This window comes from Phacochoerus africanus, chromosome X, assembly GCF_016906955.1.
Source record: "Phacochoerus africanus isolate WHEZ1 chromosome X, ROS_Pafr_v1, whole genome shotgun sequence".
Lineage (NCBI taxonomy): Eukaryota > Metazoa > Chordata > Mammalia > Artiodactyla > Suidae > Phacochoerus > Phacochoerus africanus.
In genome coordinates, this window is record NC_062560.1 from 93,797,179 (window position 1) to 93,812,693 (window position 15,515).

General features: G+C 42.6%; 1 protein-coding gene across 2 annotated transcripts; it reads left to right on the forward strand.

Annotated features, from left to right (window-relative positions):
• Positions 1–986: 986 nt before the first annotated feature.
• On the forward strand, positions 987–7,212 carry NXT2 (nuclear transport factor 2 like export factor 2). 2 transcript variants are annotated; one of them, XM_047765394.1, is made up of 5 exons: positions 987–1,176; positions 1,299–1,383; positions 2,371–2,457; positions 3,981–4,125; positions 4,993–7,212. In XM_047765394.1, the coding sequence occupies exons 2-5, from the start codon at positions 1,369–1,371 to the stop codon at positions 5,172–5,174; spliced, it is 429 nt and encodes a 142-aa protein (XP_047621350.1). In that variant the 5' UTR covers positions 987–1,176; positions 1,299–1,368; the 3' UTR covers positions 5,175–7,212. The 2 variants fall into 2 exon arrangements, with proteins under 2 accessions (XP_047621350.1, XP_047621349.1); XM_047765393.1 differs by lacking the exons at positions 987–1,176; positions 1,299–1,383 and adding an exon at positions 1,473–1,637.
• Positions 7,213–15,515: the final 8,303 nt, after the last annotated feature.

Here is a 15,515-nt window from a genome sequence, read left to right on the forward strand (position 1 = left end):
AAGCGGCGGGAAGGAGGGGCTGGAGATGTGTTTTGAGGTTCGTCAGCATACAAGTAGCAATCGAGATCACGTGGGAGGGAGGTTTTAAATGGGAGACGCCACCGGAAGTGACGCCAGTAAGAGGGGAGCAGAGGAGGCTGCACAGTGTACAGCGGGAAGTTCGCTGCAGTTGGAGCTAGGTGAAGAAAGGAGAGTGAGGGAAAAATCAGATAACAGTATGAGGAAATTCAGAAGAGACTGGTTTCAGGGAGACAGAGAAAGACCCCATGGAAAGAGTGACCGTTTTCATGAGGAGCCACATACCAGCCGTTCGTGGTAAGTCTGTGGCGATACCGGATCGATTTGACCACCCAGAAATTGTTGGGGGCTTTGAGATGAGCGGTTTTGGAGGATGCTGGGGCGTGTTGCAGGGGTAATTAAATTGCTTAAGCTTGAATCTCAACTAGTTTGTGACTGTAAGGGGGTTATGTAATCACTCCATGTCTTAACTATGTAACAGAAGTAATTACCTCAGATCGTTATTGTAAGTGATTAAGTGAATGTGGGTTAAAATGCTTAGAAAAGTACCTTCCTCCCTGATAACCAGTCGGTAAAATTTTAGCTATTTTTAGAGAGTAGGTTGTGGAAGGTGTTTAATGGCTGGTTTACTAGAAACCAACCTTCATTTGAGGTCTGCAAGACACTTGAAAATGCAGCCCAGAGTGAAGGGACTGAGCCTTTTCCAGTGAAATAGTGCCAAATCAAATAGTCAATAATTTTAGGAATAGTAAGGAGACATTGGCTTTTAATTCAGTGTGGATCGATTCTTCCAGAACATTCCAGAATGCTGAGCCGTTGTCTACCAGTCATGCGCAGTAGGTTTGCCCGCGTTTCCCCAAGCTCCACCCACTTTTCCTATTGGTTACAGATCTGGCCAGAGTCCTCACAATCCACATTGGCTTTTAGCTAGCACTGGCCCCGCCTCCTGAAGCAAAGAAGCCCCCACCATTGGACGCTTTAAGTAGATCTTTTATGCTGTCTCTAGGCAGGTTGGCGAAATGGATACTTTTGTTGAGATTGTACCTTAACAAAAACAAAGTGATTTTTTTTTCGAAACTAAGTTAATAAATATCAAACAAGTGCGCACATAAGGCAGACAGGAGGGTACAGTCGGAACTGAAGAGATTTGGACTTAAGGTTGGTACATCGGGGTGCTTTTAACAACGGACCGAGCTACTTCCGGGGGAGAATGGGCGGGCAGAGAATTCTGTGCGTTTGGCGGGTTTCGCTTTCTTTCTAAGTATTTGACCCTCACGCAGCCGTGGGAGCCGGACACGAGAAGACGTAGTGACGCCGCCACTGCTGGAACAGGGTGCTTCGGGCTCCCCGATGGCTATGTCCGTGGTGAGTGCGGCGGCCGCGGCAGGGTGCCTGAGCGCGGGTGGCTGAGGGGCGGGGCTCTGGGGCGGGCTGTCTACTGGTCACGTGGTAAAGCGGCGAATCTGGTCATGGCGCGCCAGGCGCCGGGGGCGGGGCCCGCTCTCTGCGGTCCCCCACCATCCTCGACCCCCGACCCTCCGTGCCCAGGGCTGTGCAGTCGCTTTCCGATCCAGGAAAGGACCCCGAGATGGGAGCTAGGTGGAGGCGGGAACGTTGGGGTCTGTTGCTTACGGCTTGTAATCTATTCTTTGCTATTTGATTTTCTAAATAACTTTCAATTACCTGAGACAGAAACGGAACTGGTTCTTAATTCAAATAATAGGCTGGGCTGGTAAATGCCTGGGGAAGAAAGTACTTAATCTTCCTGGGGGAGAATACCACCACATTTCTTTTCTTCGGTTTTAAAGTTCTTTACAAACGCCGGTGAATTTTTATGTATTGTGAGGAAGTTTTCTAGGTATCTAGTAGTTCAAGCAGTTCCTTGAACTTGTTCAGTTTTTTTCCCCATTCAGCAACTTTTGAAAAACTTACCGCTTGAAAAGACGACTCAACACTTCCTAACTTATCCAGTGGCAGTTCGCACCCCCCACATATTTTTTAAGTTTCAGACAGCATCAGTTTTATTAAAGTGAATGCTTTGTAAAATGTTGGAAGCCTAAAGTACCAGTTGCCAAGCAAAGATAATAGATTTATATTTAGGCCGAGAAAAAGGTGAAATTCACTAATGAAGGACAAATATGCCCTAAAGATACATCCTTTAAAATAGTGCATTTAAAAAAAAAAATGGGAACTTGAGCCCTAACCTTTAAAATGTCCAAATTTATATGGAAGAATGTGGGCTATATATGGAGTTACAAAATGAAATAAATCATCAACTTCTCTTGGTGATTTCGTGTTTGTGAGGGGGTTGGAGGAGTGGTAATGTACATTTTAATGAAGTTTTTCTTGTAGGATTTTAAAACTTATGTAGATCAGGCATGCAGAGCTGCTGAGGAATTTGTCAATATTTACTATGAGACAATGGATAAAAGAAGACGGGTAAGTGTTGTAAACTATTGTTTATTGAGTAACAGTTCTGTATTTTTTTTTGAGCCAGCCATTCCTCTGACTTGCCTAAGTGACAGCTGTGTTCTTTAAAAGTACACTAGTGTGGTATTATGGAAGTGTGGACTCTGGAATCATATCCCAGCTTTGTGTTTGCCTAGCTCTGTGACCTTGGGCAAGTTGCTAACCTCTCTTAACCTCATTCTATTTTTAGGGTGACAGTGAGAATTATTTAAATATTGCACTTAACATGGGATCCAGCATACATTCACTTAAATATGTTGCATTTTCTTAGCCCCATCATTTAACCAATATGGTTAAGATAGTATTAGTGCTAGTACAGGGGTCTGCCATTACAGGGAATGTTCCCTAATTTGTCCCTTCAATTTCATATATTAATAGGTATTTTTTTTGTTAAAGCTCACAGCTCTTGCTGGCACTCACAAATAGAATCCATGTGGTTTGGATACTTTTAGTCTTCAACAGAGCAAGTTCTCACTTCATCAACTTTTTTCGTTGTGACTTATCCCTGAGCCATATCTTCTAAGTAACTATTTCAGTGGTCTGGAGAGTCTTGCCTATGCCTCTTATCGGCCTAGGACTATGTTTTAGATAACTTTGTCTATGCCGCAGGTACAGGAGTTACTATCTCTAAAAACTTATTTGATTAAAAAGAAGTTCGTGATAACTGATGTTTGATGACATGGGATGGGGCAAGAGGTAGGACAATGGACATTTATTGTGCCTTGGTGCTTTCAAAGCCAAAGTAGCAAAAGAAAAAGAAAAAAGAAAGCAACATAGTTCATTTCCAGAATCCAGATAAGTGTTGGGCCGTTAAGTTAAATTTTTAGAGCTCAGCAAATAATGTGTCCTGTGATACACTAAATTCCTGTGACTGACTCCCGTGACTAAAGAGTTAACTGTTGAATTCTGCCTTGTTTGAAGTTAAAGAACTTATGAAAGACTCTGCTTTAGCAAGTATTTTTGATTCTTTTGAAGTAAACATGCTATTTCAGTAGTGGTAAAAGGAACCTAATTCTTCCTAACACATACAGCATTCAATGGTTCAAGCATTAAATGACTCGTGTATATAAACACTAGGATTGAAGTATAAAGGTAGGGCCTTTGTTAATGCACAGAATTAGAAAAGGGAGATTGAAACTGATTTGGGGCTGCATGGGATTGAAACGTGATCATTTAATTCATTGTAATCCAAAAGCAAAACTTAAAAAAAAAAAAAAAACTTTCTGGTTTGATAGTTTTCTCGTTGTGGCTAAAGTGAAATGTGAAAAGTGAAAAAAGTGTTTAGCTAGCTGCCTAGTTTATTGAGAATAGGATCATATCTATTTAAGGCCAACATTATTGTCTTCCGGTGGGAGGGGCAAGGGGAGTAGAGATGGAGGAAGAACTCTAAAAATGTTTAGAAACCACCTGTAACCTCTCGATCCAGCCCTATAAAATGCTTACCCAGAAACAAAAATCTTTTCCTTTTTTCCCATTTTTTTCTTTCTTTCTAGGCACTAACCAGGCTGTATCTGGACAAAGCCACTTTAATATGGAATGGAAATGTTGTTACAGGGCTGGAAGCCCTGACTAATTTTTTTGAGATGTTGCCTTCTAGTGAGTTCCAGGTCAACATGCTAGATTGCCAGCCAGTTCATGGTAAGATCATGGTCTTTCAAGTTAGCTCCTTGGTTTTCTTTTAGTGAACACTGAGTTTTAACACCAAAATCAGCTAGCGGCTCTCAGTGGTAGAAATACTTTTTCGAGCAAGTTAAATATGAAGAATTCAGCTGTCAAATCAAACTTTCCGTCTTCCTTTAGATGTATCTTATTCCAGAGGTCCCCTAGTAGGTTTTGGTGGGATGGAGTGATTAATGGCTTATTATAAGTCATACGACAAACTCGGCCTTAATATGATTTTTGTTGATGGAGAGGAACAACCATCTATTTTCCCTAAATAAATACTTGCTTTCAGTGCCTTGAAATGTCTCTAAAGAAAAATTATGTCATATCTCTGAGGAATGTATTTTACTACCATATAATATAACCTATTAAAATTTCACAGAAATTTAGTCCACTATGTGAAAGGATTTGGCAAGACAGAATATGATTTAAAGTCAATTGATGCAGCTTATAAGACTAACCTCTAGGTGGAGTCCTAAGCACTTTAAGTAGTAGTTTTAAGATGCTTTATTTTCCTTTATGAAGAACCATAGTCGAAGAAGCAAAATATGACAAAGCTATATTAGAAACCCAATGAAATATTAAGAAATATAGGAACCAAAGGGCCCTATACCAGATAGAAGCTGTTTATTTGGAAACTTTAAAGGACCCCCCCCCCAATCTTTCTGGACTGAAAATAATATCTTGGAAATGATTATTTAGTTTTCCAGCATTGGGAAGGGCATGCTCAAGATTATACTGAAAGTAAAAAAAGTGTTAAAGTGTAGGCACTTTGGTTTAAGCCTGAAAACCTGCTTGTTTAGAGAGAGAATTCAGCCTCTTCTCTTTTTTGTGTGGATCCAGAGCAGGCTACTCAGGCCCAGACGACAGTTCTTGTTGTGACCAGTGGAACTGTGAAGTTTGATGGAAACAAGCAACACTACTTCAACCAGAACTTCCTGCTGACTGCCCAGTCGACTCCTAACAACACCGTGTGGAAGATTGCAAGTGACTGCTTCCGTTTTCAAGACTGGGCTAGTAGTTAGAGGGGGCAAAAGTCCATTCTCTTTTGGTCCATTAGTTCCAGCAACAGAAATGTATGGGAATTAATGCGTTTCATTGTGGAAGCACTACACATTAGTTCGTGCCGAAACAAAATTTCGTTACTATTTTTTCTACCTAGCAGCACCTTTTCTAGCAGCTGCCAGTTTGGATCATTGCCCTTAAGAGCTTTAATGCTAGTTTTCTACATGCCTTATATACCTTTCACTAATGACATTCTGATAGTAACGTTAAACCCACGATCTCCGTGCTAGCATACTCACTGTGAGCCCAGCGTATCGCAAAAATGAAACCCTTTTATAGTACTCTGTGGGATAGCAGCACAGCGTTAACTCTGGGAGGAAGTGGAGTTTTTTGTTGTTATTATTAGGTTAATTTTATAGAACAGCGCATACCTGTTTTCGGTAAACACTGGTAAGGTAGTTTTAATATATAGCTTTTTCAAATCAATTCAACAAAGACATGACTAATTTAAGTTTACAGAACTACTCTGACATACTAGACTCACATGTAGACATGGTCAGTAGGCTTTATGTTAAGTAATGTGGGTTTTTCATGTTGGCATGTTTTCTTAGGAAGTGAATGAATCTACTAGAGAGATAGAAAAATGTCCTTGATGGATACCTGGGTGTTGGGTACCCTCAGTGGCTTAAAAGCAAACCTTGTTAAAAAAAAAAAAGCTTTTTCTTGGCAGCTCCAGGTCTGTCACTTTAGGTAGTGGATGGTAGTAGGACTAATAGCTTTAATGGGAGGATGAGGAGTGAGAAACGTTAAGTGAGGCAAGTTAGCCACGAGTAAGGAGGGATGGCCAAATGGTACACTTTTGCTACTTGTTTTTCTACCTCCTAAAAATGTAGCCTAATTTTAGGATTTAAGTCCTTAAGGTAATATGTATCATTGCCAAATGGTCATGAATGGCACTTTGGTTCTAAGAATTCTTTTTAAAGGTTTTTCCAGTTCACTTCACACTCATCACCAGTATATGTCTCAGTTTCTTCACGAACTTAATGGGGGGGTAAGATGTCAGCAATAAGCCTGACCCAGTAGCAGGGTCTGACAGGAAAGTTGGAAACAAAGCCATCGCTCTCTTTGGGACCCTTAACTTCTAAGTCTTCCAAGTTAACTTCAGGCCAAAAGTCCCTTCTGCATTACCCACCCCCAAAGTGAGTGATTTGTTCCCTGTGTTTACACTGTCAACTGCACAATCTTTTTACTACTTAAAGTTACAATTATTTTATCTTATGATTTGTTCCTCTGTAAGGCATTGAGCAAATAGATCTTTTATAAAACATGCTCCTATTGTGTGGCCAACGCTTTGTCTTTTTAGAGCAAATAGAGCACAGCAGAGCTTCATAAGCCCATACACTTCAAAAGAACCAACTGATCCATTTTATGTCTCAGCATCTAAAGAGAAAGAAATCCAGCCTTGGTGTTTAAACGTTCACCGTTTTTCCATTTTGGAATGTATTGTTTTCATGTTTTTACATTAGATGTGCCAGCTTTGTTTCTATGTTGCAACGCAATGTTTCCGTCCACTTAATTTGAAAATCAGTAATTTACTCTTTTCTCAAACTATACATTACATTTCTGATATATTAACAAAATAGAATGAAGTAGGCGAAGAGGATGGAAACTGAAACTTGGACCACACTTTCTTGTAGTACTGACTAAAATTTTCACATTATATTTTATTCAAAGTGAGCTTATTCTGAATTTGGATTGGCTTTTTAAGACCACAGCATTAGCAGTAACAATCAGATCACCCAAATACCACCCTTTCCCTTAAGGAGAACAGTCTCAAGTAAAAGCTGCATATAACTAAGCAATAACTGAATTAAGTGGTTGTATACTCTTCATGAATTGAATGTCTTAAGACTTGTATATGAATTGCTTTTTCCAAATTCTGTGTAACTTTTAAATGGCTGGAACTACTCTTATATGGACTAGACTATTTTTGACAAGCACCTATTTTTGTAACTTGAAAAAATAAAATAAAAGTTGCCTTGTAACAAGTTTTCTCAAGCTTGGTTTAAGGTCTTTTGATTTTTAAGGCTCCAGCACAGATAGTTGTCTGTTTTTACAATATAGGTCTTTAAAATTTTTTTAAAATTTAGAATGTTGAAAACAATGGTTGACAACTTGGACTTGGGTCTTTTCTATGGTCTCCCTTGTTCTCTTTTCCTACTAAATATTCACATTCCTGAGATCACCTGTTTGAAGTAGCAGTGAAGTTTCTTGGTGAGATGTTGGAAGTTTTAACCTTGAAAAACTAGCCAAAATGGAACCAAAAGACAGCTCATTTCCAGGAAAAAAAAAATGGTCCCATTAACTAATTCTACATTAAAAATATATCCATAGGCACTTGAAGAGGAGTGAGAAGAGGCAACACCCCTTGAAATCAAGATATTTCACCTCTTCAAAGAGGCACACATTTTCCACAGTTGACTGTCCCTGAAATTGGCATATCATAAATTGACACTTTTTAAGCATACTTTAATCAACCTTCTTTCTTTTCTCAGGGGTACATAAAATACTGATGTGTCTTAGAATCAATGGCATCTTAGATTGATGAAATAATGAATTTCGCCTAAATAAAAATGGTTAGGAAGCTATTTAGGTATAAATGTATAGGCATTAGTGGAAGTAAAAGAGGGTGAGCTTAAGAGGCTAATGACTCATGACTCAAACTGTCACCAAGTTATTTGCATTTCACGATTAGCTCATAAGCATGTAAGTGCCTTGGTGAATTGGAATCATAGCGCTTTCCTAGTTTTTGGATATTACCGAGTAATATGTGGTATGACTAAAAAGATACTCTAAATAAGGATAAAGGGTAAGTGCAGTGTTTGGAAAAGGAGCAAGAAGTCAAATAAAAACCAAGAAGCTGTTGTGGCTCAGCAGGTTAATTAAGCACTCGACCTTGTCTCTGAGGATGCAGGTTTGATCCCTGGCCTCACTCAGTGGGATAAGGGGCTGGCGCTGCCACAAGCTGCAGTGTAGGTCAGAGATGCGGCTCTGATGCGGTGCTGCCATGGCTGTGGTGTAGGCCCCAGATGCAGTTCTGATTCAACCCCTAGGCCAGAAACCCATATGCTGCAGGTGTGGCTGTAAAAAAATAAATAAAAGCCAAGAAGCTAGCAGGAGTTATTACAGTCTGGAATGTTGCTGGATTGACTTGCCTGAAATTAGTGATGCAGGAAATTTGGTAGAAGGGACTTCATTTGCTGATATTTATTATAATTTTATTTAATAGAGAGTAGAAAGCATAATTGTGGATGTGCTTTAACATAATCACACATGTGTACGGGGAAGTGGCAGGGCATCATTGGCTTTTTTATTTAACAGCTGTCTCTGCACAATAGAAATATTTCATCAAAATACTTGCTACCAAACTTTGCTGTATTAATAAATATTTGCCCTTTGTCAAATGCATCTTTCAATGCAAACGAATGTTGAGTGACTATCAGTGGGCCATGTATGTCAGTCTTGCTTCCTAGAGAAGTACTGAGAGGTAGGGAACTGTAGAATATTGAAATAATGTGTCAGATGGAGACTGAGGATAGAGAGTACATCTGAGATTGAAGTATGCACCCTCTAGACCAGTGGCTTTCAAAGTTTCGCTGTAACCCATAGTAAGTAGTATGAAATGTCACAACTCAGTACACAAATGCATATATGGCGCAGCGGAAATGAATCTGACTAGGAACCATGAGGTTTCAGTCTCGATCCCTGGCCTCACTCATTGGGTTAAGAATCCGGCATTGCCATGAGGTGTGGTGTAGGTCGCAGACGTGTCTTGGATCTGGCGTTGCTGTGGCTGTGGTGTAGGCCGGCAGCTATAGCTCTGATTGGACCCCTAGCCTGGGACCTTCCATGTGCCGCGGGCGAGGCCTTAAAAAGCAAAAAAAAAAGCACATATGTACATATAATATATACATATATACTTAAACTAATAATAAAGATGATATGTCCAAATAAAAGTCATGCTAACTACTTGCAGTGTGTTTCTGGCATTTTCTATTTCGCTTGAACTTTTTAAAATGCTGATCCTAGCCTGCTGAAGTGACTTTCACAACTTCTCAATAGATTGTACCAGCAGTTTGGAAGACCTGAAAATTGAGGAAGCATAATATTTTCACCATCACTTTCTAGTTGGGGGGTGGCTAGGGTCAGCTTCTATAAATGTCATGTCAGTGATATCATCCCGGCTTAGAAATGATCCAAAACTTCCTCTCACGCATGTCCTATTTGTGGGGGGCCATGAAGGGCAGCCCTGTTTTCCTCACATTCCTTATCTTGTGCCCAAAGTTCAAAGCTTAGAAAGCAGCTGTTTAGGCTAGGCTTTAGGCAGAATCTGGGAAGAGGATGTGTGGCAGTGAAAAGGAGTTGAAACAGGGAGGAGGCTGCCCTACTTCAGATGTCCAAGCAGAAAACTGAAGCATTCCAGTAGAACCATCTTTTTTTAAGGCTGCACCTGCAGCATATGGAGGTTCCCAGGCTAGGGGTCAAATCGGAGCTGTAGCTGCCGGCCTACGCCACAGCCACAGCAATGCAGGATCCGCGCCGTGTTTGCGACCTACATACACCACAGCTCACGGCAATGCCAGATCCTTAACTCACTGAGCAAGGCCAGGGATCGAACCTGCAACCTCATGGTTCCTAGTCGGATCTGTTTCCACTGTGCCACAACAGGAACGCCTCCAACAGAACCATTTTTGAACATGATTTGATACCACCTAAGCTGTATTTCAGCCTATTTTGAGTCAATTTCATGTGTTTTCCCCTTTTCCTCCTTCCTTGGCCACCCCGAATATCTGCATTCAATCCCCTCGGCTTAACAAAGGCTATGGTGGTCTCTAAGGTGTAAATCCTGGTACCCGACCCAATGGAGATCTATATTCTAAGGCCATCGGGGTCCCTGATGTTGCTTTGTGACTTTAGGCGAGTCACGTAGTCTGGGCCTCAGTCTTCTGCTTTTGAATGGAGATTTGCCCAACCTGGCCCACGAGGTGGTTGTAAGAATCAAATAAGACAACAAATGTGAACATATTTTGAAATGTTCTAAGTGCTGCACAAATACAATGGTTCAATTTTGGGCTTGGTAATTGGCTTCTCCCTCTCCCCAAGTTCTCTTTCTTTTAGGTTAAAATCAATCAATCAGACTGCTGTCTACAACCAGACACACATTCTAAACGTTGCCACTGCCTTTGCAAGACATCCAGCTCCACCAAAAGACTAAGATTAGATTGACATGGACAAAGATTTTTTTTTAACTGTAAAAGGAGATTCAGGGCCTTGAAACCTTAAAGAAAAGCAAGGCTAGCATCAGCAAATTTTTTTTTCTTTTTAGGGTTGCACCTGCGGCATATGGAAGTTCCCAGGCTAGGGATCAAATCAGAGCTGCAGTTGCCAGCCTACTCCAGAGCCACAGCAACGCAAGATCCCAGCCACATCTGCCACCTACACCACAGCTCAGGACAATGCCAGATCCCCAACCCACTGAGCAAGGCCAGGGATCAAACCGGCATCCTCATGGATACTAGAATTCGTTTCCTCTGCACTGCAATGGGAACTCCCCACAAATGTATTTTTGAGAAGTCTGTAAAAGGGAAAAAATGGACTGGAACACTATTGATTCCAGTTTTCTTACTCAAAGGCAGGAAATCAGCAAGAGGAGTCCGCAACCCTTACCAAATGCAGGTGCTGCGGCCTGCCTTGGAGCCCTGAGCTGCCTGTGGTGGCCAACCTGCTCTCTGTTGCCCTCGACCCTTTTGTGTCATTTCTGAGTCTTTGGGAACGATTTTTCTAATAAGCTCGTCTGTCCATCAGTGGTACCCAGGATTCCCAGTGGTCTGGCTCCAGTCTCAGAGATAACAATTCATTGGCTCTGGATGTTGCTGGTGGAAAAAAAGCAAGCTTGGGAGAAGGGACCAGAGGAGCAATTAGTTGGGGGGAAGCAGAGGGGCCATTGGAGAAATTTTGCCTTCCAAACAACTGGACATAAAAGGGGACGAATTGGGGGAGAGAAACCAGAGTCTTTAGCCTCCCTTGGACAGGACATTCATCATCACTCCGAAAGGGAAGGCATGGTGGTTAAGGAAGCCCTTGCATCTTAGAGTGAGAACTGCAGCTAAGATATATATGCTTACAAATCTTTGGGAGACCAGTGGCAAAACTAGTAATGAGGCAGGGGGAGCCTCACTCCTCCATGCGCCCCTTGCTCCCAACCTTCTGGGGCCACACATTGTCATGCTTCCCAAGGTCCCCAGAATTGCAGGCTCTGGCCCTACCCTGCCGCCCCCACAAACTTCCCTTCCCTTCCCATCCAAACTTCCTTCTCCAAGGTCATTCCCTCGGGCCCCGCCCTCCGCTTTCCAGTTAAGTTTGTTAACTCATCAACTCAGCATGGAGATGCTTGGCTTTTGTCTCTTGGCGTTGTTGTATTTTGTTTGGAAGCAGCTGGAACAATACCATAACTCAAAACAATGGCTTACTCATCTTGCCTCTTCGGACATATATTTTGTGTTGTGAGGGATAGGAGAGGTTTGATTGGAGTTGCAGAAAGTGAATCCATATATATCATTTATCATGGAATATAAATTAGCCCAGCATATAACCACTCAACTATGTTACTGATCATATATATATGTGTGATTATATAGGAATATATATAGGAATATATATTATATATTCTTTTGACTTCCATTCACTGTGCTAAGTGGCTTTCATTCCACTAGTACTTTCTCACCTAGTTGCTAGCAGGCTGAGAACCCTCCCAAACCCTGTTTCTGCCCCATGCTGCTTATGAGCCTGCAGAGCCCCTTTCTTTGGCAGCAGCCAAAGACAACTCTAGAAGGTAGTTTGGTGTGAGCTAATAGGTCCAGATTCCAGAGTCAAAGAGACCTGGAGGTGAATTACAGACTTGCCAATTGCTAGCTATGTGATCCTTCAACGCATTATTAATCCCCTACCAGAGCCTCCACGTCCTCACCTATAAAAGGGAGAGAATGATACTTACATTGCAAGCTTATCGTGAAGCCCAAGTTAGATACAACTGTACTGTGTCTGGCACACAGTCATAACATAACTGACTGTCATTGAGCACTTATATGTGCCAGGCTAGGCTAGGCACCTCCCATGCATTGTTATCTCATTTGACCTCACAATAGCCTTATGAGATAGGTATTACTGTCATGACCATTTTGCAAATGAGGACACTGGGGCTGGGAGAGTCACTAGTCCAAGGCCATTCAGGGGCAGCAGCAGAATTCAAAATCAGGCATTTATGATTCTTAACCATCATGATATCAGAATTACAGGCACTTCGGAGTTCCCGTTGTGGCTCAGCGAGTTAAGAACCCAACTAGTATCCATGAGGATGCAGGTTTGATCCCTGGCCTCGCTCAGTGGGTTAAGAATCTGGTGTTGCTGTGGCTGTGGTGTAGGCCAGCAGCTGCAGCTCTGATTCGACACCTAGCGTGGGAACTTCCACATGCTGCGGGTATGGCCCTAAAAAGATAACAAAGAAAGAAGAAAGAAAGAAAGAAAGAAAGAAAGAAAGAAAAAGAAATAAGAGAGAGAGAGAGAGAGAGAGAGAGAGAGAGAGGAGGGAGGGAGGGAGGGAGGGAGGGAGTAGTGAAGAAGGAAGGAAGGAATGATTAAAAGAAATACCCCTCCATACACCCTCACACCCCTCACTCCCTCCCTAAGAGACCTCAACCCGCCTCCCTCCCTCCCTCCCCCACTCCCGCCCCCCCGGAAGGAAGGAAGAAAGAAAAGAAAAAAAAAGAAAAAAGAAAGAAAAGAAAAGAAAAAGGAAAGGAAGAAAGAAATTTACCAAGTTCGCTGGTGGCTCAGCAGGTTAAGAATCTAAGGATCTGGTGTTGTCACTGCTGTGGCGTGGGTTCAATCCCTAGCCTGGGATCTTCCACAAGCCTCGGGCATGGCCCCAAAAAAAAAAAAAACTGATGGCCTCCAGCTGCAGTGCCTGCAAGATCTGCTGCAATATTTGAGCTGAGGCCATTCTCTTCCGAGGCATCTGCTAGCCAATGACTGACACATTGAGAATACTAAAGCCTGGCCCATTTCAGGCCTTGGCAGAACTTCTCTAATGGGCCATCCTTGCTCCTTAGCTCTTCCCTGAATTGGCCGAGACATTCAGATCCACATCACAGGCCTGCCTAACTCTGCTCTGTCCTTCTTTCCTCTCACCAGTGTCAGATATGCGTCTGGAGACTTCCCTGCCCACCCCGTCTCCTTCCTCTTTATCTTACACAGGTATCAACCCCCAATACATGCCTTTTTTTTTCCTAACCCCGTCTCAGTAACTGCTTCTTAGAGAACCCAAACAGACTGGGGAGGTGGGGGTTGTTGCCTGTTGTTGGCCAAATAGAAGCACTGATCAATCTTGAGAGTGAGTGTCTGGGGGCTTCTCAGGCTTCCTAGTAGCCTGCTTGACCACTGCCAGGGAAACTTCCACAGGCAAAGGGCAGGGGGGAAGTGGCAAGGAAAGAAGGAGACAAGGATTCATTGTCAAGCCCCACACCCAGGCTATGGGAGAGGCGCCCCAGCCACCTGGGCAGAAGGCCTGGGGTCCTGGCCAATTGCATTTGACCTTGCGAGTGATGGAGTTGAAATGGAGAGACACTTAGGCTGTCCAGTCCTCGAAGGATGGGGAGAGGAATACTGGGAATGGGAGGGTATGGCCCTGATAGCACCGTGCTATTCAACAAGGGACCCCAGCATCCTGGCAGCAATGTCTGCACTTAACCAATACTTTCTTTCTTTTTCTTTTTCTTTTTTTTTTTTTTCCGCTTTTTAGGGTCATGCCCACAGCATATGGAGGTTCCCAGGCTAGGGGTCAAATCAGAGCTGTAGCTGCCAGCTTCCGCCACATCCACAGCAACGCCAGATCTGAGCCACATCTGCGACCTACACCACAGCTCATGGCCACCCCGGATCCTCAACCCACTGAGCGAAGCCAGGGATCGAACTCGCATCCTCATGGATTCATTTCCGCTTCACCACAACAGGAACTCCCCTAACTGGTACTTTCCTCCCCGAAACTGGCCTGCCAAAGATTACGGTGTGCCCTGGCTCTGCAAACCACCACCCCCCCCGCCACCTCCTGCTCTTGCCTTTGTGTGTTCCCACACCATTGCTCCAGAACAGAGAATCTTAAACTGGTCTGGGGTCCCCAGACCTGCTGGAGCTTCAGGAAGGTGCTCTGTGATTCCACAAGGAAACATTAGGAGTGTTTATCTAGGGACAGACGCTGTAACTTTCATCAGCATCTCAAAGATGACAGTAATGCTAAAGAAATTAGGAGTTACTGGTCCAGGGAACGTAAGTCCATTTTTATGATGGATTTAGTAGGCAGAACTAGCCCAGAGTAAGTGCCCTCAAATAATTGTTACATGAAGGAATGAATGACTACAAAAAAGAAATGACTATGGATAGCAAAAATTAATTTAAATTAATAAGACATAAGACATTTAGCTTGGTACCTGCCACATAGTAATTATCATCATTATCATGACATGGTCCATCTTTTGAACAGGAATCTAGGACTTCAGGCTGACTGAATAATAAGGTATGGAACTAAGTTTTGCTATTGAATATACCCATTGTCTCTGTCTATTTTTTATTGCAAACAATGCAACATTGGACATCCTATAAACATATTTTTGCACACACATGGGAGCATACTTAGAAGACATGGGAGCATACTTAAGAAGTGCAATTGTGGAGTATCTGTCATGGCTCAGTGGTTAACAAACTGGACTAGTGACCATGAGGTTGTGGGTTCGATCCACTGGCCTCGCTCAGTGGGAAGGATTCGGCGTTGCTGTGAGCTGTGGTGTAGGTCACAGACATGGCTCGGATCCCTCGTTGGTGTGGCTGTGGTGTAGACCGACAGCTACAGCTCTATTTCGACCCCGAGCCTGGGAACCTCCATATGCTGCGGACGCAGCCCTAAAAAGACAAAAGACAAAAAAAAAGTGCAATTGTTGGGTTAAAAGGATATGCACCTTTTTAACCTCGCTTAAAACTACCAAATTACCCCCCAAAGCCTCTAGCAATTCATACCATCACAAAATGTATACAGGAGTGCTTATTTTTCCATACCCTTGGCTACATTGGATATTGTTTATTTTTTTAAATTTGCCAAACTCATGAGCGAAAAACAAATATTTTGTTTTAGTTTGTATTTCTTTCATTGTTAGAGAATTTGATAACTCCCAAATTTGTGCCTCTAGCCATGACCTCCAAACTTGTACTCAAAATTAACTGCATACTCTATTGTCTAATGGACAACACTAACT